This window comes from Astyanax mexicanus, chromosome 19 (genome assembly GCF_023375975.1).
Source record: "Astyanax mexicanus isolate ESR-SI-001 chromosome 19, AstMex3_surface, whole genome shotgun sequence".
Classification (NCBI taxonomy): Eukaryota; Metazoa; Chordata; class Actinopteri; order Characiformes; family Acestrorhamphidae; genus Astyanax; species Astyanax mexicanus.
Window position 1 is genome coordinate 38,058,645 of NC_064426.1, and position 26,279 is coordinate 38,084,923.

At 39.8% G+C, this 26,279-nt stretch overlaps 1 protein-coding gene across 2 annotated transcripts in view; it reads left to right on the top strand.

The window, feature by feature from the left end:
- Positions 1 to 3,035: 3,035 nt before the first annotated feature.
- The window catches only part of wizb (WIZ zinc finger b), a 46,699-nt gene continuing 23,455 nt past the window's right edge, over positions 3,036 to 26,279 (top strand). For both annotated transcript variants that reach the window (XM_022665090.2, XM_022665091.2), the window contains exons 1-10: positions 3,036 to 3,484; positions 8,990 to 9,137; positions 10,048 to 10,225; positions 11,858 to 11,942; positions 12,665 to 12,756; positions 12,894 to 14,648; positions 15,985 to 16,479; positions 17,903 to 18,268; positions 23,691 to 23,825; positions 25,047 to 25,613. In XM_022665090.2, coding sequence (XP_022520811.2) covers positions 9,036 to 9,137; positions 10,048 to 10,225; positions 11,858 to 11,942; positions 12,665 to 12,756; positions 12,894 to 14,648; positions 15,985 to 16,479; positions 17,903 to 18,268; positions 23,691 to 23,825; positions 25,047 to 25,613 — 3,775 coding nt within the window. In that variant the 5' untranslated portion in view covers positions 3,036 to 3,484; positions 8,990 to 9,035. The remainder of the gene's footprint in view (positions 3,485 to 8,989; positions 9,138 to 10,047; positions 10,226 to 11,857; positions 11,943 to 12,664; positions 12,757 to 12,893; positions 14,649 to 15,984; positions 16,480 to 17,902; positions 18,269 to 23,690; positions 23,826 to 25,046; positions 25,614 to 26,279) is intronic.

Consider the following 26,279-nt stretch of genomic DNA (forward strand, 5'->3'; position numbering starts at 1 on the left):
TAAAAACAAATAAAATAAAATACCATAAAACATTTTACACAAAAAAGTAAAGAATTTATAGTACAGATATAAAAACAATAATACAAAAATACATAAATAAATAAAAATAAAATAAATAAAACAATTAAAAACTAAAATAATAACAGAAAAGAAAAACTTAGTTAAAACAGTCACAGGCTTTTGGTGGTGATTTGAAATTAAAAGTATAAAATGTTTCAGTGACCATTAAGTCTTAAAGTATTTTTTCCTTACTGAGTTGAGTAGGTTTTTAAATAATCTGGATTAGAACATTACTCAAATATTCACTATTCACTGTATACCTGTACTTTACAACTGATGCTCTCAAACACATTAAGAGACAAGAAATTCAAGTAATGAACTCTTGACGAGTTCAGCACAGCTGTTAACTGAAAGCCTGAATTCCAGATGATACCTTATAAAGCTGACTGAGAAAATCCAGCAGAGATGTGCAACACTTTTTTGTTTACTAAATAATTCCCTATTTTTCCTTCATAGATTGAATGACTTTAGTATTTATCTACGATGCAGGATATTTTAAAATAATGAAAAAAGCCTGAATCAAACTTTTGATTGTTACTGTATTGCAATTCCCATGACTTTTGGCATATCAGTGTACACTACACTACAAACAAATGCCCTGAGTCAGAAGCAGGTTGGTTCAAATATTGATTTGATTAATTAATTATTTATTTATATATGAAATTCAACTGTTCTCATTTTATTTGACAGCATGGACACTGTCTCCCTCCTCAGGTCATGAAGCAGAATGACCACTACAGACCATATAACTACTCTAATAAAGACATTTGCTTATTTGTATTATACAGCTTTTCTTTATGTTAAGAAACATTTTTACAGTAAAAAAAACAAACAAACAAAAAAAAAACCAAGAACAACTCATGTTTGTTCTGTTAATTCGTATGTTTAAAACAATGTCCACAGAAATGCTGCATATCTTACTTATTAAGTGTAATATTTCACACTAACTTTGAACCAGTAGTGCAAAAATATAATAAATGCAATCACTGTTACAGTGATTAATACTGAGGGGACACAATTTGTTTCTCGGATGTTTTTAAACTTTCAGGTAACTGGGACATTTTCAAAATGTTTTTCTACTTTCTTACAACGTTCTGTGACGTTTGTAAAGGTTAAATTTTGACCTACTTTTACGTTTTCCATGCTGTTATGCTAGTATAGGAACGTTAAGTGGGAAACGTTCTAATACCGTTTTGATGTAAACCATCAAATCGGTATTAATAAAACAGACCATTATTACTGATCACATGTTTTTTTTGTAAAACGTTCCTGTAACATTTTCTTAATTTCTGTAACCTTACAGGAGCAAACCTTTCTGGAACTATTTTTAAATGTTGTTAAACGTTCTTACAATGTTCTGTGTTGCTGGGACATAGTTTGTTTTACGTTTTTAAAGTTTCGGATGTTTTTAAACATTCAGTCTTATTTTTTTGTTTTGTAGGTTTCCATAATGTTATAACCTACCTGGGACATTTTCAAAATGTTGTTTAACGTTGTTTTAACATACTTTTAAGGTTTCCATAATGTTGTGCTGGTATTTGTCAGTCCTGGGAACGTTATGTAAGAAACGTTGTGATAACGTTTTGATGCAAACCATTTTTATCAGTCACAAAGTTTTTTTCTAGAACGTTCCTGTAATTATTATTATATTTTTTATTTCTTTACTGGATCTAACCTTCCTGAAACATTTTCAAAATGTTTTCTGGACGTTTTTAAACATTCAGGTAATGCCAGTTGTGTCAATGTTTCATTTTTTTATTTCCATAATGTTATAAAATGTTTTTCCACTTTCTTACAAGGTTCTCTGTTGTCTGGGACACGTTTTTCAGACGTTTTTAAACGTTCAATTTGACCTACTTTTAAGTTTTATATAATTGTATGCTAGTTTTGGAACGTTCTAATAACGTTTTAATGCCAACAATTATTTTTATTAGTCACAACGTTTTTTTCTTTAGAACGTTCCCACTAAACAAAGAGACGTTGAAACGACGTCTTTTCTAGGTCATTTTTGCACGTCCAATTTTGGTCTCCTGAAGGTGCAGACTGTGACGCCAGACGACGTCTTTTTTTCTGACGTCTTCTGCACGTCCAGTATTGACGTCCCCCAGACCTCCGGATAAGGGCTAATTCTAGTTTAAATTAAGTCGTTGTGGACGTCTTTTCTACGTGAAATTTACATGTATACGTTTTTATAGACCAACTACTTTGAGGCTCCCTGCATAACTGTAGTGCCATTTCAGACGGTGGCAACTGTTCCATTGTTCCAGCTTCAGCAGATAAATGGAAACGCATACAAAGCTAAGCCAAACAATTAGGTTCACAACCTTCTGGAACTAGTTATGCACGTTAGTTATACACAATATGCTTTACAAATAAATTGCATTTCAACCCTCTCACTTTTTCCAAAACATGTCAACCTGCAAAGAACCAGTAAAAGCAAGGAATAAATTAATTATCCCCATTACCACTGTTGATTTTAAATTGACCCTTTCTGTTTGGGGAAACATTAATATAATAATAAAAATAATGAGTAAATCTCATTTGGGGTTAATGCCTTTATTTTACATTAACATAACATACACCTTAGATTCACACCATAACAATTTCACTAAACATTTACCTTCCCTTAAAACTATTACAGCTTTACATTACACCTTCCCTTAACAATATTATACCTTCCCTCAACACTGTAATTATTATTCTTTTTTTAAATTTCTGTAACGTTACTGAATCTAACCTTCCGTAGTGACATTTTCAAAATGTTGTTAAATGTTATTACAACGTTCTCTGCTGGGACACAGTTTGTTTTTCAGACGTTTTTAAACGTTCGTTTTTTCCTACTTTTAAGTTTTATATAATTATATGCTAGTATTGGAACGTTCTAATAACGTTTTGATGCAAACAGTTATTATTTTTATTAGTCACAATGTTTCTTTCTTTAGAACGTTCCTGTAATTATTATTATTTTTTAAATTTCTGTAACGTTACTGGTAAGAACCTTCCTGGATGACATTTTCAAGACGTTGTTAAACGTTGTTAAAACGTTCAGCGTTAGGGCACGGTGCTGGGAGATGGTACGGCTGTAGATAGTTAGCTGGGTTAGTTGCTGGAGCTCCAACTCCAGGGTTAACTGCAACTCTTTCCCCCACCCCGTCAACGTCACCATCGCAGCCGTGGCGTCCCTCCGAAGCCAACAACATGGAGTCCGGGCTGCTCTCCGCGAGTACCGCCGCTTAGCCTTCGCACGCAGCCCGACACACAGCGCGCAGAGCCGGGGAACAGCCATGCCCAGCAGCTGCCGAGTTTACCCGCGACTCCAGCCCGAGCAGAGCCCGGGGAGCCGCGGCGTGTGACCGGCCGCAGGACCTTCCGAGGAGCCCGGGAGACTGGGGGACTGAGGCGGGAGGGCTGGCAGGCCGTTTGGGTGAGTGTTGCACAATTTTTTTCTCCTGCTTTTCCCTCACGTCTGCTGAACGTAGAGGGTGTTTAACATTCACGGGATGTTGTTCCCTTTCCCCGGCCGGAGGGTAGCATATCCCCCTTCAAAGCCCCTCTAAACCCCCCTCTCTAGCCCCCCATCATCGCATGCAGCTACAGCTAGAAGAAGAGCGATGCCTCCTCCTCTTCCTCCTCAGCCAGCCTTCGTCATCGCAAGGACAGCACTAAATTTACTGAATCCAGACATGTTGAAATGGGTCAGACAGACGGTCCCAGTTTGCAGCAGGCAGGTGCTTCAAAAAGAGTCCCCTCCCCCCTTTCCCTGCTTCATCCAGGTGGTAGAAGAAGACCTGGACAGGTGAGAGAGGTGGGCAAGAGTGGCACTGCTGTGTATAAACATGGCAAGTTGCTTTAAATAAAAGCTTTAAAAGAAAAGAAAAGAAGAGAAAGGAAAGGAAACGCATGGTTGCTGCTGCTGCGTCTAAATACATTAATGGAAGCGACACCTTATTGTAGTTTATAGATCCTTTCCTTTACAAACTGGAAGTCAAGCTCAAGTTGGTCAAGCTTGTGAAGGTGGTTGACCAGTTCTGGATGTTGATGTTGGTCTTTCATGGTCAAGGTGGCTGGTAAGCTTTGTTGTTGGTCAACCAGCGTGGTCAAGCTTGGTCATACTCATCATATAGCTTGGTAGAAGGAGACCTGGACAGGTGAGAAAGGTGGGCTAGAGTGGGCACTGCTGTGTTTAAACATGGCAAGTTGCTTTAAATAAAAGCTTTAAAAGAAAAGAAAAGTATGGTTGCTGCTGCTGCTTCTACCTACGTTAATGGAAGTGCCACCTTATTATAGATTATAGACCTGTTTCTTTACAAACTGGAAGTCAAGCTCAAGTTGGTCAAGCTTGTAAAGGTGGTTGACCAGTTTGGATGTTGGTCTTTGATGGTCAAGGTGGCTGGTAAGCTTTGTTGTTGGTCAACCAGCATGGTCAAGCTTGGTCATGCTCATTATATAGCTTGGTAGAAGAAGACCTGGACAGGTAAGAAAGGTGGGCAAGAGTGGGCACTGCTGTGCTTCAATATGTCAAGTTGCTTTAAATAAAAGCTTTAAAATAAAAGAAAGGAAACATATGGTTGCTGCTGCTGCGTCTAAATATATTAATGGCAGTGCCACCTTATAGACCTGTTCAGATGTTGACCAGTTCAGATGTTGATGTTGGTCTCTGATGGTCAAGGTGGCTGAAAAGCTGGTCATCCAGACAAAAACATACCCTATACTGGTAAGCTTCGTTGTTGCTTCAAGCTTGGTCATACAGATTTTATATAGCTTGGTAGAAGAAGACTTGGACAGGTGAGAAAGGTGGGCAAGAGTCAGCACTGCTGTGCTTCAATATGCTTGCTTTAAATAAAAGCTTTAAAAGAATAAAATAAAATAAAAAAGGAAACTTATGGTTGCTGCTGCTGCTTCTTTCTACGTTAATGGGGGTGCCACCTTATTATAGATTATAGACCCTTTCCTTTACAAACTGGAAGACAAGCTCAAATTGGTCTAGCTTGTAAAGGTGGTTGACCAGTTCGGATGTTGATGTTGGTCTTTGATGGTCAAGGTGGCTGAAAAGCTGGTCATCCAGACCAAAACATACCCTATACTGGTAAGCTTTGTTGTTGCTTCAAGCTTGGTCATACTCATTATATAGCTTGGTAGAAGAAGACCCGGACAGGTGAGAAAGGTGGGCAAGAGTGGGCACTGCTGTGCTTAAATATGTCAAGTTGCTTTAAGTAAAAGCTTTAAAATAAAAGAAAGGAAATGTATGGCTGCTGCGTCTAAATACATCAATGGAAGTGCCACCTTATTATAAATTATAGACCTGTTCCTTTACAAACTGGAAGTCAAGCTCAAGTTGACCAGTTCAGATGTTTATGATGGTCTTTGATGGTCAAGGTGGCTGAAAAGCTGGTCATCCAGACCAAAACATACCCTTTACTGGTAAGCTTCGTTGTTGGTTAACCAACGTGGTCAAGCTTGGTCATACTCATCATATAGCTTGGTAAAAAAAGACCTGGACAGGTGAGAAAGGTGGGCAAGAGTGGGCACTGCTGTGTTTAAACATGGCAAGTTGCTTTAAATAAAAGCTTTAAAATAAAAGAAAATAAAAGAAAGGAAGTTATGGTTGCTGCTGCGTCTAAATACATTAATGGAAGTGCCACCTTATTATACATTATAGACCCTTTCCTTTACAAACTGGAAGTCAAAGACAGCTGGCTTAACCCAAAATGGCCAGCTCAAGCTGGTCAAGTTGGTGAAGGGGATTGACCAGTTCAGACCAGCATATGGTTTGTTTGAGTTTGATCACAGCTGAAAATTCAGCTCAAGACCAGCTTTGATGGTCAAGGTGCTGGAAAAGCTGGTCATTCAGACCAAAACATACTCTGCACTGGTAAGCTTAATAGTTAACTAGTTCTTGACCGGCTCTAGAATGGTCTGGTTGGTCATACTTCTTATTTAGCTTAATCTGGTTGATCATGTTTGTAGAACAGCTAATCCATCAATCTCAAACAAAACCAGCCTGACCATCTACAGCTGACCATGGTTAAACATTTTTTTGACCAAGCTGGTCTAGGTGGTAGAAGGTGGAAAAGTGGGCAAGATTAGGCACTGTGTTTAAGTATGTGAAGTTGCTTTAAAAAAAATAACGTGTTGTTGCTGTTACTGCTACTGCTATCTACCTTATTATTAGTTAGCCTCTTTCCCTTACAAACTGGAAGTCAAAGACAGCTGGCTTAACCCAACATGGTCAAGCTGGTGAAGGTGGTTGACCAGTTTAGATCTTGACAAGTATACTGAATGTTTTTGTACGAGTCTGAAAAATCCAATTTAAGACCAACTTTGATGGTTTTTGGGGGTCAAGGTGGCTGGGAAGCTGGTAAACCAGACCAAAACATACCTTTTGCTGGTAAGTTGGTAAAGATAGTTGACCAGCATATGGTGTGTTTGAGATTGATCATACAGTCATATAAAAAAAATTGGGCACCCCTATTAATCTTAATCATTTTTAGTCGTAAATATTTGGGTGTTTGCAACAGCCATTTCAGTTTGATATATCTAATAACTGATGGACACAGTAATATTTCAGGATTGAAATGAGGTTTATTGTACTTTTATTGTGCTTTTGCATACCTCAGGCGACTCTGTTTGTGGCGTGCTTGCAGAAATGGCTTCTTTCGCATCACTCTCCCATACAGCTTCTCCTTGTGCAAAGTGTGCTGTATTGTTGACCCATGCACAGTGACACCATCTGCAGCAAGATGATGCTGCAGCTCTTTGGAGGTGGTCTGTGGATTGTCCTTGACTGTTCTCACCATTCTTCTTCTCTGCCTTTCTGATCTTTTTCTTGGCCTGCCACTTCTGGGCTTAACAAGAACTGTCCCTGTGGTCTTCCATTTCCTTACTATGTTCCTCACAGTGGAAACTGACAGGTTAAATCTCTGAGACAACTTTTTGTATCTTCCCCTGAACAACTATATTGAACAATCTTTGTTTTTAGATCATTTGAGAGTTGTTTTGATGAGCCCATGATGCCACTCTTCAGAGGAGATTCAAATAGGTGAACAACTTGCAGTTGGCCACCTTAAATACCTTTTCTCATGATTGGATACACTTGGCTATGAAGTTCAAAGCTCAATGAGGTTAACAAACTGATTTTGTGCTTCAGTAAGTCAGTAAAAAGTAGTTAGGAGTATTTAAATCAATAAAATGATAAGGGTGCCCATACTTTTGCACCGGTCAAATTTTGGTTTAATGCATATTGCACATTTTCTGTGTACAATAAACCTCATTTCAATCCTGAAATATTACTGTGTTCATCAGTTATTAGATATATCAAACTGAAACTGTGTTGCAAACACCCTAAGCTGGTAAGCTTCATTGTTGGTCAACCAGCATGGTCAAGCTTTGTCGTACTCATTAACTAGCTTGGTAGAAGAAGCCCTGGGCAGGTGGGCAAAAGTGGGCACTGTTGAGCTGTTGAGCTTAAAAAAAAACAAAAAAAAAACAAATGTGTTGCAAGTACTGCTGCTGTAATCTTATTATTATTATTTGGGCTGCTTTTTATTATTATAGCCTGTTTCCTTTAAAAACTGGAAGTGAAAGATGACTGGCCTAAGTTGGTAAAGGTGGTTGACCAGTTCAGATCTTGACCAGTATAGGATATGTTTTTGTATGAGTCTGAAAACTCCTGCTGAAGACCAGCTTTTTATGGTCTTTGGTGGTCAGGGTGGCTGGGAAGCTGGGAACACCAAAACATATTCTGTTTGGATGAGTTTGATGATTAACCAGCTCTTGACTATTGACCATCTTGGTATTTTTGGTCCACCAGCTTGGTCATACTCATTGTCTAGACTGGTCAAGGTCATTGGAAAGCAGGTCAACCATAAAAAAAAACAAAAACATATGTCATACTGGAAAATAAGTTGACCAGCATATTATGTTTTATTTCATTTTGGACTTGTTGATCTTGGTCATGCTGGTCAAGCATGGTCATATTTCTTATCTATCTTGGTCAAGTTGATCATGTTTGTAGACCAGCTAAAGCATCAAACGAAAACATACCCTATGTTGGTCAAAATCTAAGCAGGTCAAACAGCTTCACCAGCTTGATCACCATGAGTTGGTCATGCTTGACCATTATGGTTGACCAGCTTGTTGACCAGCAAGAACCAGCAGGTCGACTAACATGACCAGCATCACCAAGCTGGTCGACTTACACAGATGATTAATCATCTTGACCAGCATCACCTATCATGACAAAAATCACATTCATTATAGTCTATGCCAGCCAAGAAGACGTTAACCAGATAGTTGTAATTTGCCTGTATGGCCAGTTACTCAACAACCTTGACTATCAAACATTAGCATAGACTAAAAATTTAATACAAGCAAAATCTGGTTTTGAGCTGGATTCTTCAGCAGTACTGAGATTTTATGGAGCTGTGTTTGTGTGAGGTTGAAGGACACTAATTACTTCTTTTTTGGAGGATAATCCAGACACTATAAGAGGTCTGTGGAGAGCAGTGAAGAATGTAGCGTGTCCCTTAGCGTAGCTCTCAAGCTAAAGTTGTCCTAGAAGAATAGTTGGATGGTTGGTTTGGCCCGCCCTAACAACACCCCATAACCCTTATTTTTATACCATGCCATGCTCCAGAAGCAGATCTTGTTTTATTTAGGTCAGTAGTTTGTTGCGAATCCCTTCTTCTGGAAAAGCTTGAAGTCTTGGAGGCATAAATTGCAGTAGTAAAGTTGTAAGTGGTATTAGTGAATATAATAGTAACTCTGTATTGTAGTAGAGAAGTGGGTGGAGCTTCTGGTCATGGTGAACATAAGGCTTGTGTTGTGTACAGTAGTAAAGTTGTAAGTGGTATTAGTGAATATATTAAAGCATTAATTTGAAGTGAGAATGATCTGTATTTGTGTTTTTTGAACGTGTTTGTGGCTTCAGAAGAGAAGATATGTAGGTGCAGTGCAGCAGACCAGAGCACTGGACCATGGAGCCTGCAGTAGGTCCTCTATCTGATATGGATCCCCACGATCCAGCATCCATCAGTGGGCCGTCAGCATCCCCACCTCTACTCAATAACAGCCTGCTGGTAAGAAACAGAACTTTAGCTTATAACTTTTAGGGCTGGACCTAAATATTTGGGTATTGGGATATTCGCTCGTTGAGTGGGTATTCAGTTTTTAATTTTGGTATTCGGATAGTCGTTTTTTTTCCCTTTCCTTAGCTCCACCTCATTCTAACATCACATTTCTGTTCAGGTTAATGGCGGTATAAGAGAGGCAAAATGCCGAGAAGCTCAGCTGTTTGGAAGCATTTCAAATTGAGTGTAGACAAGAAAAAAGGCAAACTTGCAGGCACTTTGAAACTGATTTATATAATAAATGTAAAGGGTAATGTGGCAACACTAGGGACTAAATCAGTTACAAAAAACCCTAGCCTACAAGAGTGATGTCTAAATGAATTTCCTCTTGTCTAGTATGATTTAATATGGTTTAAGAATAAAATAATAAAATATTTTCTAAACAAACTAACTATTTTATATTGAGCTTATAGCCCAATTGCAAAAACACAAAAATCAGTAATATGGCTATGCACTGCACAGTTATTAAAATGAAATGGACCAGGAACAGTAACATAATTTGGGGTGAAAACACAAAAAAATAAATAATAAAGTGAAATAAATTATCCTGTACAGATATAATCTGTCTCTAGTAGATATAAAAAGAGAAAAACAGACGCCTATTAAAGACCATTTTCTTGAGCCCGACCCGGCTTTTTATTTCGTGGAAAATTTTGCGGTGGTTTAAGGGGGCCGTGAGTTGCATTTTTTTTTCGTGCTTTAATCCGTTTTTAATCCGTCTTTTTAAAAAGGAATATTCGAATATTCGCTACGAATCAGTGCCGAATATCCCGAACTCAAAAAACACTATTCGGGCCAGCCCTAGTAACTTAACACTTCTGTCTCTTCAGAGCTGTGACCTCTTCCTTCGTTCACACAGGGGGAACTGTCTCAAGGTGGTGGTCTGGAGAAGGGTGATGTAGAAGGGGATTCTGGGCTTCCAAGAAGCCTCCTTTCCAGAATCGAACCCTATGGGAACAGTCAGAGAAAACCTCGATCCTCAGCCTTCCCTTCATCTCTTACTTGGGACTCAGACTCGGAGAAAGAGACATTTGATGGTAATGGTTTTTATTGTGTCAGTGTACAGTAGTGAGGTGATGGTGTGGTCTACCTGAGTGTTTTAGTGTTTGTAGTGTAAACTGGTGGTTTGTGATGTATTAAAACCTGTGCATAAATCTTCAACTTCAACTGTTTAACTTAAAAAGTCATTTATTTAGAAGGTACCAAATGCAGATATATGAATCAACAGCTTGCAATAAATCATTTGGTCAACAGGACTTTAAAAGTGACCATATTAAAGGGGATATTTTATGCTAAATGTACTTTTTGCATGCTTTTTTTTAGTTACACTTGGGTCTTGACTGGCCCTATAAACACGCCAAGCTCCCAAAAAATCCTGAAAGACTTCCATGAGTCATTTTGACGTCACCCCTCACATGTCAACCCCCACCAGAGCTCTATTCACTAGATCAGTTTAAGAAATGCAATCTCAGACAGACAGTACACAGCAGGATTAGCCAGCAGACTTCGTATGAGGGAGGGATCTGTACCTACTGTCTGTGGCAAGTCAGCAGATGAGGGAGATGAGGGAGATGCTTCTTTGCCATTAAGCGCAGGCCAACACTAACGTGTGGTAAATGCTCAGCATAAACAATGCATAGCCAGCAACATCTTATTTGCATAAAAGTGACAGAGCCCTTAAATGGCTCATTCTGAAAGAGACTGAAACTGGCAACAATAGAGCTGGTGAGATCTTAATCTTTATGTGAGAGTGATTTTGTGTAAAGAACTCCCTAAACATGTTTTGTACAGACCATAGGCCTATTATTATAACTTCTGTAAAAAGTTTGAGTTAACTTAGGCTCTGTTTACACCTGTTCAATTTATTATATCAGGATAAGACCAAACTGCATGAAAACACACCCAAGACTCTTAACAGATAAAAAGACAGATACAGATCTGATTACTCAAACCAATGAATAGCCATGTAAACACTTGTAAGTGTGTAATTTTAAATATGCATTTTAATTATTTTAAAACATCATTCAATTTAAATCAATAATTTAAGAATTTTGGACATTACAATTATAATAAAGAAATGTTTAAATGTTCTAAATAAATAAACACTGGGTATTATTTAGGTCAGACAAATGAATCAATGTATAATAATATAAATAATAAATAATATATAATCATATAATTTTAATGGCGAACCAAAACACTGATAGCAATTGCAGGGTGATGAGCAAATTTGCATATTCTGTCCAACACAGTAATCATATTTCAGTCTGACTAACTGGAGACGCATTCGACCAAAAAGTGTAGTGTGACTATACATGTGGCTAATATCGAATCAGGATACAGTGCTAAATTCGTGCATTGACATGATATAGATATGTATATTCTTTATTTATACAGATTAGAACATTATGTAGTGTTTTGTAGGCAAAAACACTCATTTATTTTAGGGATACATTATTTTAAAACCTCTGACCACACATAGATTCTAAAATTAAACCTGAGTTATTATTTGGTAATTATTTTAGTCGACTGTTTGTATTTCTGTTGTGTGAATACTGTTTCTGGCTAAGTTCAGTTGTGGAAGTGCTGTAAATGTATCTGTGGGTCTTTTTCTTTGTTTTAAGTCACTTGTTTGCTGTTTATGTTGTTTCCAATGGTGTGTCTGTCAGAAGAGGAGCTTCAGCACTTTTCTAATCCTCATGGCCTAGCTGCCCACAGTCCAGGAAGTCCCACCTGTGGACAGGAGCAAGATGGGTAAGATGAAGTGGGGCAGGTATTTTTGCTGATATTACAGGTACAGTGCTAAAACCTGTCCGCTACACTCATTGTCAAATAAGTAGATGTACCCGGAAGTGCTGGATTGCAGTGCTGTTTAGAAGAAACATAAATGTTACCAGGAACAAGTAATAATTACAAATTTTGACTGATATGGGAAACTAACGCTTAAACTAGCTAAATTTATTGAGCTACATATATCATTCCACACATTTTTTTAATCAGGGATAGGTCTGGTAATGGGGATGGACATTGGCTTTTGAGATTGGAGCAGTATGTGGACGAGCATTGTCCTTTTGGAATATTACACTGAAGTGTGCATTCAGAAAAAGTTGGGCCACTGTTTGCAGGACCCCATTAACGTAAATTTAGGCTGACAAAGAACCTGTAATGAAGACCAAAGACTATCTGGAATTGTACAAAATTCTTGACGTATGACGCATGACAGCAAACTGTTGACCTTGGTGACTTGTGATTCACCCCATGACAGTCTGACACAACTACCCACCAAGTTTCATGTCTGTCAGTTGTTTCCTCCTGGGTGCTGCAGTTTTTTGATGATGAGTGTATTTAGATGAAATGTGGAAAAAAGATAAAAGAGACCAACAAAACCGAGACCATTAAACACATCTTAATCTTTAAACTGCATTCTTCTTAATCCTTCCGTTAACTTCCTGCTGTGTGCATGTCATTATATGCAGAATTGACTGTGGAGTTTACCAAACACCTGAGGCGCCCAAGGACCTGCTCTTTAAGAAGGACTTGGCCAGTCCTCTGGAGAGGAGAGATCAAGGTAGTGTCAATCAACGTGAGAGTTGTAGGGAGGGGTATTTGAGACTACATTGTTTTGCGTTTTGCAGTAAAATAATGTATGCATTCTATAATACAGGATTTTGAATTATGCATTGTTCTGTTTTGTTCTGTTTGCAGTGGAAAATGACAAAGTCGGAAGTGCGTCCAACCAAGCTGGGTCACTTTTCTCAGACACAAAACCAAAGGAGGGATACCAAAAACAAGAAGACGAAAGGAAAGAGGAGAAGAAGAAGCTACCCGAACGAGACGTCTACTCTTTTCCAGGTGACTCGGACCCGGAGAGTCCACCTCCAGGGCCGTGGGCACACTGCACCTTCATCCAGCGCCGGAGAAAGAAGAGAGCTTTACTGAGACCTTTCTCTGGACTGAACACCTGGCAACGCACGACTGGGGCGAACAGGAAAACCAGGTTAATCCCGGCCAGGACGAAGAGTCGGGCGAAGGTGGTGAACGATGAAGGAGGGGTGTTCGAATTCAAGGAGGAGGAAGATGAGGACGAGGACAAAGTCCAAGAGGCGGAGATTGGACAAGGACAACGGGGAGATCTGTGCCAGGATATTTTTACTTGTGTAGAATGTAGCATTTACTTTAAAAGACGAGCACATCTGCGGGAACACATGCGAGAGCATGTCCCAGATGGCGGGAGAAAGGGACAGGGTGGTGAGGAGGGCGTTAGGAGGAGGCGAGCCAAAAAAACTGGCTTTGAGTGCATGGAGTGTGGTCAGGAATTCTCAGACAGGCTGGTGTTGGTGGATCATCACAGGCGGCATCAAGAGGCACGGCGCAAAATCCTGGAAGAGATTGGAAAGCTGAACGAGGGAGGGACGGGGACGGAAGAGCAGGCCAATCGCAGGAAGCCAAGGCGTCTAGCCGCCCAAGAACCTTCCACCACCCCCGTCTGCGGACAGTTTGTCTGTCTCAAGTGCAACTACAGCTCTGATGTACCTCAAGAACTTGCAGACCACGCTAAGACTCATACGACTCGAGCAAAGGCTGGTTCTCCAAGAGCCGGTTCTCCAAGAGCCGCTTCCCCAAAAGCAGCTTCCCCTAAAGCAGCTTCACCTAAAGCAGCTTCCCCAAAAGCAGCTTCCCCAAGAGTCGCTTCTCCGAGAGATGCTTCCCGTTCCCAGCCAAGATCCCGCAAAAAAGGACAGACACGATCTTCTGGAACTGGTACCTCAAACCCTGCCAACACACTTCCTACAGAGAGGTATCCAACGAGAGCCTCGGTCCACGCTGTGGAAAAACAGCCTCAACAGCCTGAAGAGCCTCAAGTTGACCCCTCTCAGGCCAGTGCCAGTGACCGTCCTCCCATAAACGAGGGTGACTCCATTCCAGGGTCCATCCAGGATCGCACCGACTCTGCAACTCCAGAAGAACCAGCCACAAAACCAGAACTAGGGCCAGAACCAGATCCAGAGCCACAACTGGAGTTAGCAAGTGCTGATCCTGATACTGATGCTGCTGCTCCCCCAGAGGGTCCATCACTAAAGGAGGAATCTCCTGCAGAAGGGTCAACTAAAGCCGGTTCAGTAGAGGAGACCGTCCCAAAGCCCCAATCTCCTGTAACAGTACCTTCAAATCCAGAATCTTCAAATCCAGCTCCCTCAAATTCAGCACCTTCAAATACAAGAGCTGCACCACGCCGCAGGGAAGTAGCGTACAAGAGTACAGGGAAACGGCGCTCGAAGCGGGTTGTGAGGGACGCGATGGGCAGGACCCGAGCAAGTAGCAGACTGGAGTCGAAGCATACTGAGAGTAACGATGCTGAGAACCCAATCCAAAAAACTGAGCAGACAGTAGAGCAGGACCAAAAAGAGGCTGCACCACTACCAGAGCCAGAGGCTGATCCACAGTTGGCTAAAGAAATGGGTAAGTTGTCATTGTTTTGATAGTTTAAGAACTTCGCTTCATGTCCTGTCGTCATCAGTTACAAGGGATGCGTCTCTCTGTACTTGGCATTGTTTGGTTGGTTGGTTGATTGTCAATTGTAGTTGTAGATTATTGTAGATTCCCTTCAGATTATTTTTGTTTCTGTTTAAAAAAAGGGTTATTCTACAGTTACAGTAGATACAGCAATCAAGAGCATAACGTCGCTGTTCAAAGAAAAACACTTATCTCTGGAAGTTAATGTAAAAAGAGTTTATTTTCAGGTTTCTATTGGTCCGTTCATCATGAAATTTTGTCACAGTGTAAATCGGCAAAAATGGAGACAAGTGTTTTTCATCGGACAGCGACGATAAGCTTTTGAACTCATACCGTAGCATTTTATTGTTTAATGGATGACGATAGCCTGTCTCAGCTTTCTGTAATTGGTCTACAGACTTACAGATGAACCAAACAATAGTTTAGATAAACCAATGTTTTTGGTCCTTTGGTCCAGGTAATCTTACTTCTGCTGTTTTGGCTCGTAAAACTTTGAATAAAAAAAAGGTTTACATAGTCAGGGAAGGCCGGTTCGTACAAGATGAATGCCCAGCCTCTATCAATCTATGTGTGCCACTATGAGCCAACTTTTTAAGGTTTCTTCTCGTATCTAAAGCAAGTCGACCCCTTTGCTTCCCCTACAGACCTTTGGAAGCACCTGTTCTGACATTGCAGCTGAAGCAAAGTTTCTCAGACAGCCTTCAGTGATCAACAGAGACTAGAATTGGTCAAATTTATAAAACATGAACCTTGATTTGGACGTTTGTCCTGATTGTCAGATGTGAAATTGCTCAAAAATAGCAGCCCTCATATACCAAGAGACACCAGGGATGGTGATTTTTTCAGCACAGCACTGGTTCTTTTTCTTCTTTTATTGTTTAATGGCTCACCTTTTGTCATTGGTCAGAAATTACTACATTTCCTTTGGGATCAATGAAGTATCAAAGTATCTATCCATGCAATCCATCCAATCTAAGCTATACATAAAAAAGGTATTACACCGTGCAAACAACCTGGACCATGATCTAGCTGATCCAGAGATGTTTTTTTATTTTCCATTTTTTTTGGTTTGGAATGAGCCAAACAGCCATCATGACACTATGGGTTGGTTTCCTGTACAGAGTTTAAGCCCAGTCCTGGACAATACAGTACTGTGAATGGAAAATCTCAACTAAAAGAGATGATATTTGGGATTAAACCTAGTCTTAGACTACATAAGTTAGCAATGCCATGAGTAAGCATATCTTCTTTACACCCCTAATCATCATCGTTTGTCCTGTAGAAGAGTCTTCTGCTGAGACCTCTGACCTCAAACCTTCCCCTCCACCAAAGACCAGTGAGGAGACCAAAGAAGAAAGCAAAGAGGAAATCCCTCCAGACGACACAAACGAAGAGTGTGGTAAAGATACTCCTGCTGCAGAAGCCACAGATCATGCTGATAAGGATGATAAGGATGATAAGGATAAGGAAAATGATGGCAACGAGGAAGATGAAGATGATGAAGAAGAGGAAGACGATGAGGATGTCTTTAGTCGTCTACTTGATGCCTTAACTGAAGAGGAGGATGAGGAGGACGAGGAGGGTGTTTCATTAAAGAGCGTGGGAAGGAAGTGCCCCTACTGCCCAGACCGGTTTGATAATGGAATTGGATTGGCCAATCACATTAGGGGTCATCTGAATAGAGTCGGAGTCAGCTACAACGTTCGACACTTCATCTCCCCAGAAGAGGTTAATGCCATAGAGAAGAAGTTCTCCTACCAGAAGAAGAAGAAAAAAGGTACAGAGAGAAGATTCTCAGTGAATTCAGCAGTTTCTAAACAAAGATTGATCTCTGTTATAATCATAAAATTAATATAATAAATATTCTCAACTGAAATATTGATTTAGGTTTACATTACAAAAATCATATTATAGAGTTTACCCAAAGTTCAGAGATTAAAAAGTGTTACTTCAGCGGGCGGCTTTGGAACAAATATACGTATATAACACAGTGGATCAACACCAGCAGATGACATGTCTCTCCAAACCATCACTGATTGGTGGAAACTTCACACTAGACCTCGAGCAGTTTGGACTGTGTGTCTCTCCACTCTTCTTCCAGACTCTGCTCCATTGATTTACAAATGAAATGTAAAATTTACTGATGATCAGTGATGGTTTAGAGAGACATGTCATCTGCTGGTGTTGATCCACTGTGTTTTATTATCAAGTCTAAAGTCAGTTCAGTCTTACAGCACTTCATGCTTCCCTCTGCTGACAACTTTTATGGTGATGCGGATTTCATTTTCCAGCAGGATTTGGCACACTGCTTACCAAAAGTACCAATTGGTCTTTATATTTTAAATATTCTAATTTTCTGAGACACTGATTTGGGGGATTTCATTGGCTGTAAGCCATAATAATCATCAACAATAAAAGAAAAAAAAAAACACTTAAAATAGATCACTCTGTGTGTAATACATCTATGGAAAAACAATGTCAGTTTCTGAATCAGTTTATCTGATTTTGCTATTTATAGGTTTATGTTTGAGTAAAATGAACATTGTTGTTTTATTCTATAAACTACAGACAACATTTCTCCCAAATTCCAAATAAAAATATTGTAATTTAGAGCATTTATTTGCAGAAAATGAGAAATGGCTGAAATAACAAATAAAGATGCAGAACTTTCAGACTTCAAATAATTCAAGTTCATATTCATAAAGTTTTAAGAGTTCAGAAATCAATATTTGGTGGAATAAACCTGGTTTTTAATCACAGTTTTCATGCATCTTGGCATCATGTTCTCCTCCACCAGTCTTACACACTGCTTTTGGATAACTTTATTCCACTCCTGGTGCAAAAAATGGCTTGTGACCATCCATCTTCATCTTGTTTGTATTCTAGAGGTTTTCCGTTTGGTTAAATTTAAAGAAACTAATTATTTTTAAGTGGTCTCTTATTTTTTGCCAGAGCTGTATAATATAAGTTTCACATTTTGAACTGAATTACTGAAATAAAGTAACTTCTCAATGATATTTTGGGTTACTTCCAGTTAATAAAGTTTTTTCTTCAGAGTTGTCCTGTGGCAGTTAGTAATTAGCTAATGATGTGACTCAGGTGAGTAAGAGCAGGGAAAACAGTGGAGAGGCTCCAGAACAGGCATTGTTCCAGCTTCAATCCTCCTGATGCATATTCTCTTCTTGATGTCTTACTGCCAGTTGCCAACTTTGACCCATCAACCTTCAGCGTGATGCGCTGTGAGTTCTGCAGCGCCGGCTTTGACACCAGAGCCGGGCTTTCCAGCCACGCCCGCGCCCATCTCAGAGACTTTGGCATCACCAACTGGGAGGTCACCGTCTCCCCCATCAACGTCCTCCGGGAGCTCTTCTCCAAGCGTCCGGATCTGGCTCTATCCACCACGCTTCAATCCGACGTGCAGAAACAGGACCCGGATAAGGAGGAAGAGGAGGAGGAGCCTGTATCGGGAAAGGACGAGGAGGGCGGGACTTCAGACACAGTGCCTGAGGCTCCCACTTCTCCTGCTCAGCCTTGGAAAGAAGAGCGTAATGACAGTGAACCTGAGGGTGAGTGAAGTGGAGATTTTTTGTATAAAAATAAGAGACCACTTCAGTTTCTGAATCAGTTTCTCCGATTTTTCTATGTATAGGTTTATGTTTGAGTAAAATGAACTTTGTTGTTTTATTCTATAAACTGCAAACAACATTTCTTCCAAATTTCAAATACAATATTGTCATTTAGAGCATTTATTTGCAGAAAATGAGAAATGGCTGAAATAACAAAAAAAATAATAATGCAAAGAAATAAGTTCATATTCATAAATTTTTAAGAGTTCAGAAATCAATATTTCATAGAATAACCCTGGTTTTTAATCACAGTTTTTTATGCATCTTGGCATGTTCTACTCCACCAGTCTTACACACTGCTTTTGGATAAGTTTATGCTTTACGCCTGGTGCAAGAATTCAAGCAGTTCTGTTGGTTTGATGGCTTGTGATCATCCATCTTCCTCTTGATTATATTCCAGAGGTTTTCAATTTGGTAAAATCAAAGAATCATTTTTAAGTGGTCTCTTATTTTTCTTTTCCAGAGCTGTGTATGATTACAATATTAGAGTGAAAGAAAACGTTTATTGGGTTAAACTGTACAGTTGAAAGGGGCGCTAGAATACTGTTGAACAATTCTAGCCTAGATATAAGACGAGATACATAGCCTTTAAGAGTTTGAGGGGGAGCACTAATAGCTCGTTTGAATAAGTCAAGGGTTTTTGGGTTGATTCAGTGGTTTCGGTCATTTTGGCATGTTTCTTCTGGCTGCCCTTTTTAAGTGTTGTGGCCATTATGGAAGTTGTAGTGAGGCCTGATAGTAGATGCCAGATGGATAGGATATTCTATTTTAAAAGTATTTCAGGCATTTAGCGTATCTCAATGGGAACACCTAAAAAAAAAAAGCATTACCACTCACAGTGGGAAGCACAAGCAGCTCTGGTAGAAACCACATGCACATCCAAAGCTGCAGACATTATTCAAGTTTAAGCAGTGTGAGAGAGAGAGTTATCTTTGCCTAGATGTGTTACAGTATTGGATTGTTTGGCTCTTTTCTTTTCCCTCTGATCTCAGAACCAGCGCTTTCTGCTGATACTGGCTCAGTACTGATACCCATCAGTTCTGAAATGCTGTCTCTACAGATAAAGAAGCTCTAGTAATCTTATTTTTGTGCACATGAAATGAGGCCAAATATGCCAAAAATAGAGGCTCATCACTCTTAAAGGAGAATTGTACCCATTCCTCAAAACCACTGCATAATTCAGGTTTAGATTTAGAAAGTCATTCAGATGGGTTTATGTAAAGTGTTGATGTTGGGACTTTTTTAAAGACTCTACAGTGGTACTGATGGAATCCAGTGTTTTTTAGGGTGTTGCATGTAATGTTAATGATGGAAAAGTCCTAAGTCGTATATTCCCTTCAGTCCCAACAAAAATGTGTATCTCAGGTTTTATGTAAAGTTTGTGTTAAAGTGGTTGAGTTTGATGGTTTAGTTGGTCATTAAGCATTTTGACCAAGCTACACCAGCATAGTTCACCAGCATTACCAAGCTCTATGGCCAGCTTGACCAAGCTGGTCAACCAGCATGGCCAAGCATGATCAAAATCCAGTGCTACTATCATATGCTAGTCAAGAGAGCTGCTTAACTAGCTAGCTTACAATTGTGCAATTGTTTGCTGGTTAGCCACACTAATAAGTGGTTTTCTTTAGGCTACAGAGCTGCCTCTTCCCAATTCCTTGAGTTCCCCTCATCATTGTGCGTGTGGAAATGCTCTTACTTTCACTATTAATCATATTGCTGAGTTCTAGTTTGTTTTTCTACCATTTGAGTTCACCAAATCTTTAAGTTATTGCCAAACCATTACTGATTGTGGAAGCTTCACACTAGACCTCAAGCAGCTTGGACTCTTCCTCCAGACTCTGTTCCCTTGATATCCAAACGGAGAGTCATGTCATCTGCTGGTGTTGATCCACTGTGTTTTATTTTCAAGTATAAAGTCAGTGCAGTTTTTTCCCCACAAAATCTTACAGCACGTCATGCTTCCCTCTGCTGACAACCTTTGTGGAGATGTGTGTTTGATTTTTCAGCAGAACGTGGCAGACTGCTCACACTACCAAAAGTAAAAGTTGGTCTCATATAACATTCAAATTTTCTGAAACACTTATTTTAGGGGATTTCAGGGTTTTTTGTCTGTGTAAAATAGATCCCTGTGTGTAACAGCTACAGCTCTGGAGAAAATTAAGAGACCACCTCAGTTTCTGAATTAGTTTATCTGATTTTGCTTTTTAAAATGAACAAAAGGAAATAAGAAATGGCTGAAACAAGAAAAGGTATGCAGAGGTTTCAGAGTTCATATTAAGTTCATATTAGTTTTTAGAGTTCAGAAATCAGTATTTGTTTTTTAATCACAGTTTTCATGCGTATTGGCATGTTCTCCTCCACCAGTCTTACACTCTGCTTTTGGATAGCTGTTGCAAAACTTCAAGCAGGTCAGATCTTCTTTTTGATTATAGTCCAGAGGTTTTTAATTTGGTAAAATCAAGGAAAAACATAAGTTACACATTAAGTGATCAAATTTTTTTTCCAGAGCTGTATATGATATGAGTTTCACATTTTAAACTGAAGTACTGAAATAAAGTTTCAACTTTTCAATTATATTCTAATTTATTGAATTACACCAGTATATATATATTTTTTGTTTGTTTGTTTGTTTTTTGGTTTTGTGAGAGACAGAAGTATCAGGACATTAAATGATTTTTTTTATTATTTAATATTTATCTCCGCCTCTCCCGGCCGGTCCCGCCTCGGCTCGGCGGAGCTTAGTTAAGTGTTTGAGGGCCAAGATGGCGGCCCCCAGCTCCCCGCAGACCCAGACAATAGGGCTGGATGAGGCGGAGCGGAGCGCGGGGCTGCGCGGCGGCGGCAGCGGGGCGGGAGAGCGGGCGGCGCGGCTCGGGTTGGAGCTCTGGAACTGAAGCTCCGCTTACCGGCCGGTTCCTCCGCTCACAGACCCGCCCACCGGCACCAGCGGACCCCCTGCGGGTCCGGAGAGTCCGGAGGAATCTTTCGGAGAAGAGAAAAAGAGTTTTTAGAGATTTTCTCTGGAGATTGAAGCGCCTGGAGGCTCCTGAAGATACATCCAGCCTCCCGAGCCGAGCCAGACACGCAGCCGCCGCAGAGCGCCTCATTCCCGGCGAGGAAAAGAAGAGAAGCCGCCTGGGCGTCTGGACCTGCTGGACCTGTGGAGGGATTTGGGACTGTAGTTTGTATAATTAGAGAAGAAGCTGCTGAAGAAGCTGTATAATCCGTTTCATAGCGTGTTTAGCTCTGTGAAAGAGCAGTGCTGTCATTTCTAAAGAGCTTCTAAAACTGGGACTGATCTAAACAGCCCTCAGGTACTGCCACTCCTCGCCATTTTTCTCTTTTGTGTAGTTCCAGATGCAGATTTTTCTTCTGCAAAACAGTCTGGCTGTTTTTCTGTCTATACTCGTTTAGAAAGGATGTTTTTCGCTGGTTTTCTTTATGCAGTTACTCACTTTAACTTCATTCTTTGCTTTAAAAAATGTTTTAAATCTGAAGGAAATTTAAATCTAAAAATTTATAGTGTTTTAATTTAGTGTAAACACAAGGCTACTCTACTCTCTGTCTCTCTGTCTGTCTATTCATAAGTCTGTGTCTGGGTATGTATACATTTTGGTCAAAAGTTTGGACATTCCTTTGGTGTTTAATTTTTTTAATGTTCTGCATTGTAGATTAATACTGAAGGCATCCAAACTATGAAGGAAAAACATATGGAATTATTTAGCAAACAAAAAAAAGTGTTAAACAAACCAGAATATGTTTTATATTTTAGATTTTGGACTACAGCTTTACACATCTTGGCTGGATTTTCTCAGTCAGCTTTATAAGGTAGAGTCACCTGGAATTCAGGCTTTCAGTTAACAGCTGTGCTGAACTCGTCAAGAGTTAATTACTTAATTGTCTTGTCTCTTATGCTAACCATACTCTAGACGACTTCGAAAAGACTCTGAAAAGACTTTTATTAGTTGTTCGTTCTCAGTCAGCTTTATGAAGTAGAGTCACCTGGAATTCAGGCTTTCAGTTAACAGCTGTGCTGAACTCATCAAGAGTTAATTACTTGAATTTCTTGTCTCTTAATAAAGTGTTTGAGAGCATCAGTTGTAAAGTAGTGAAGAGGTAGAGTTACAGGTATACAGTGAATAGTGAATATTTGAGTAATGTTCTAATCCATATTATGAGAAGCAAGAACTACTCAACTAATATAGAAAAAAATACTTTAGGCATGAAAGACAGTCAATCTGAAAATTTTCAAGAATCTTGTATCCCCAGAATGGATTAAGGAGAATTTCAATTAATCCATTCACAAGGCCATTTTAAAATTAAATTAAATGAACAACTGCAAGATTCACACGGTCAAAGTGAAAAACAGCAGAAAAGGAGAAAAAGTTTTGCATGCCAACAACTAACTGTTCAAGAACCACAACCGGTTCCAATTCTGAATAGAGAAAAAGGGCTGTTACATTTTGAAGTTTTCAATTATTTCATACTGGACAATGGATATTTAACATGGAACTTAATGGCAAGAAAACTCTCTGTGGAGAGCAACAAGTTTATTTCTCACATTCTTAAAGATGGCCTAGGCTATAAGAAGATTGCTAACACCCTAAAACTGAGATACAGTAGGACGTAAAACTTTTTGAATCATTCAACATATGGTTACGTTGCAATTAATAGATATTCAGTTGAATATTAGTTGAATGTCAGTTGAGCATCAAAGAGGCCATTAAATGGACCATCCAAGTAAAGTGCTGCCATATGATTTCTGACAGTATCCTTGCTAGATATTGCTGGTCGCACCACATCTCAGCACATATTCAGAAATGGAACATCCAATCCATCTGCACCCAACTAACTAACTGACTGACTAAAAATATATAACAAATCCTTCAGCAGAGGCAACTCACAGTAGAGAGAAGCCAATCAGATCAGAGGTCATTTACCTATCCAAATTAAAGGCACATTAAACAAAAAACAGTTGTGTAAGAAAGTAAATAGAAATGGGAAAAATGTCTGAAATAAAGTGTAGAATATCATAATGCATGAATTTTTGTTACATGTCTGTTTTCAGGGAGCTCTGTATGTTTGAGTTAATCATTTCCATTTAGCTGGAGAGAGAGAGAGATTTCTAGCATTCCTCACTTAATTAGTCTGCACTAAAAGACAAAGACTCATTGCATAAAGCCTCTATCTGACGTTCTTGCGCTTAGTGCAGTTTTGCACATTTGCTGCGTTTTTATTACTTGCTGAATGGAGTCACAGAGCCGTTAACCTTGACTTAAACTCCTCAAGTATAATTGGGTTTATTAAGATATATACGTATGTGTGTGTGTTGTGTGTTTTGTGTGTGTGTGTGTGTTCTCAGGTGGGCAGGATGAAGAGTCCGAGGCTGTTGTGAAGATGCCATTATTGGACAGTTTCCCCTCCAGCCCAAGGTCGAACAGCTCCTTCTCGGTTCAGCCGGAGAGCTCCGCTCCTGCAGACGAGATCGAGCCCAAGGGTGAGCAGTCTTTCAGATGAGTTCAGTCCATCAAATTAATGTGAAATGATTAAATTAATACACTTTACAATGAGAGAACATTTGGGGGAACGGTCAGTAATAAATGGGAGCAAGTGTGTGAAATGGCTACAGGCGTCCAACTCACAGTCCCTGGATAGAGCGAAGCTTAAGCAGATTGCCAGATTGACACACAGTTACAAGCAATGAGGAGTCTTCTTCTGTAGCTGATCAGTAAACATATATAAAATATATTAGTTTCTATGTCCAAAATGCCCTTCTCTGCTACACTAGTGGTGGTGATAATTTAATAAGTTGTGGTTAGCAATGTTACTGAAGCTTAGTTATTATCTGTTCAGCAGAAAATTAGCCAGCTCACCTGTTACCATGGCTGCAGCACACTATTTGCACACTGTTGGGTTCTACACCTAGCAACCCTGAGTGTGGAAACTGAATGGTGGTGGCCAGATTCGGAGGCTACATCCCGCACAGATTTATGTGAAATGCTTGCAACACATTAATGTATATTTATTATTAATTGATTTATTCATTTTTAGCACATGTCTGATATTGAAATAATTTTTGGGTGAAACTTCGAAACAGCAATTTTAAATGTGAATATGAGCTTCTCCTGTTTTTTTTTTTTTTTTTTTTTGAAGGACCTTGATTTAACACTGTTGAAACTAGAGATCTACTGAAACATTTGTCAAAGACTTACATTTTTTAATTCATGTGCGCAGATTAAAAATAAAAAAACTTCATCACTATCACTATGATTGGGAGATCACTGGTTTGAATCCCATTCATGCAGCTTGCCATCAGCTGCCAGAACCCAGAGAGAGCACTAATAGGCCTTGTTCTTTCCCCCTCATCAATTCTAGGGTGATGTCGATCAGCATGAGGCGTCTGTGAGCTGATGTATCTTAACCAAGTCGCTGCACTTTCCTCCGAGTGCGCTGTTGCATCAGCAGCAGTTCAAAAAGAGGCGGCATCTGACTTCACATGTGCTAGTGTTCACTCCTTGTGTTGTGGCATCACTAGTGATGGGGGATATACAGCTGAATAGCAGCTAAATGGGCAAGTAAATTCAGAGAAAATTGGGAAAAAATTAGACATAAATTGAAATATAAAAACAAAAACTATTTTAACCATTATAATTTGCCCAAATTGCCCACTCTCAGACCAGTCTGAGCTCTGTCCATTAACTCTGCTCTGTTTCTCTAGTCTCCGGTTTGCATAAATGTGACGTCTGCAGTGCCACCTTTGAGACGCGGCGAGGTTTATCGAGCCACGCCCGCTCTCACCTGCGGCAGCTGGGGGTGGGCGTGTCCGAGAGCAGTGGAGCACCCATAGATCTTCTCTACCAGATCACCAAGGAGCGGACCTCCGACTCGGAGACCCCCGACACGCCCCTGCCGTGCCCCCCGGCTCCATCGCCCAAGAAGAGTCCTCCATCGCCCGTCCCCACGCCAGCGGAACCTGAGGAGGAACCGCAGGACATTAAACCCCCCCTCCCCCTGTCTGTTCTGGGTACCATAGTGAAAGTTCCCCCTTCCCCATCCAGCCCCTCCCTCGGCGGGTCTCTTCCCCCGTCTCCGTTCGGGAAGTCCCGCTCTCCGTCTCCGTCCCCCGTCCTGAGGAAAGCCCCCATCTCCTCGCTGCTGCCGGTGTCTTCCCCACTGCGCTCCCAGGAGCACAAGGCCATGTGCCGGGTCCAGACCTCCGCCTCGCTGTCCACTCCACCCAGACCGTTCTGGGCCCCGCAAGACTCAGACGCTCCTCTCAATCTCAGTAAGAACATTTTATTTTTTTTTTTATGACTTTTTAGGAGTTTTGCTAACTTTGCTAACCTTAAATGTGTTCACTCTCATTTAAAGTAGAACTGCATGACATTGTAGAACAAACTGGCATTTCAGTGTTATTTTTTTGTGATATTTAGTAGGGGTGGGCAATATTATATCATATACAATATATCGTGACACAGAAATATCATGATATTAAAAATCCATATGGTGATAATAGGGCTGTTCTGTCTTAAAAGAAGTCTATTATTTACTGTGAAGCTTTAGGTGTATTTATTGTATAATTGTTTTAGTTTGCAGTTTATATGCATGCACTACATATTCTGCAATATTTTTTGCTGCATTATATTATTTTATGCTATATTATTTATTTTGCCACATTATGATTATACTGTTATACTCCTATACTATATTCCTGAAATGAATTAATTATTTTGTTTTTCCTATATCGCCAAGTATATCGTTATCGCAAAAGTACCCTGAAATATCGTGATATTATTTCGGAGTCATATCGCCCACCCCTAATATTTAGAGCAATATTTAAAAAAAAGACCAAATATTACCAGAAGTCAATGATCATAATTTATTCCTTAATTCCTGTAGTACTTTTAACTATATTCCTATTTGATTTATTGTTTAGTATACCCTATTTCGT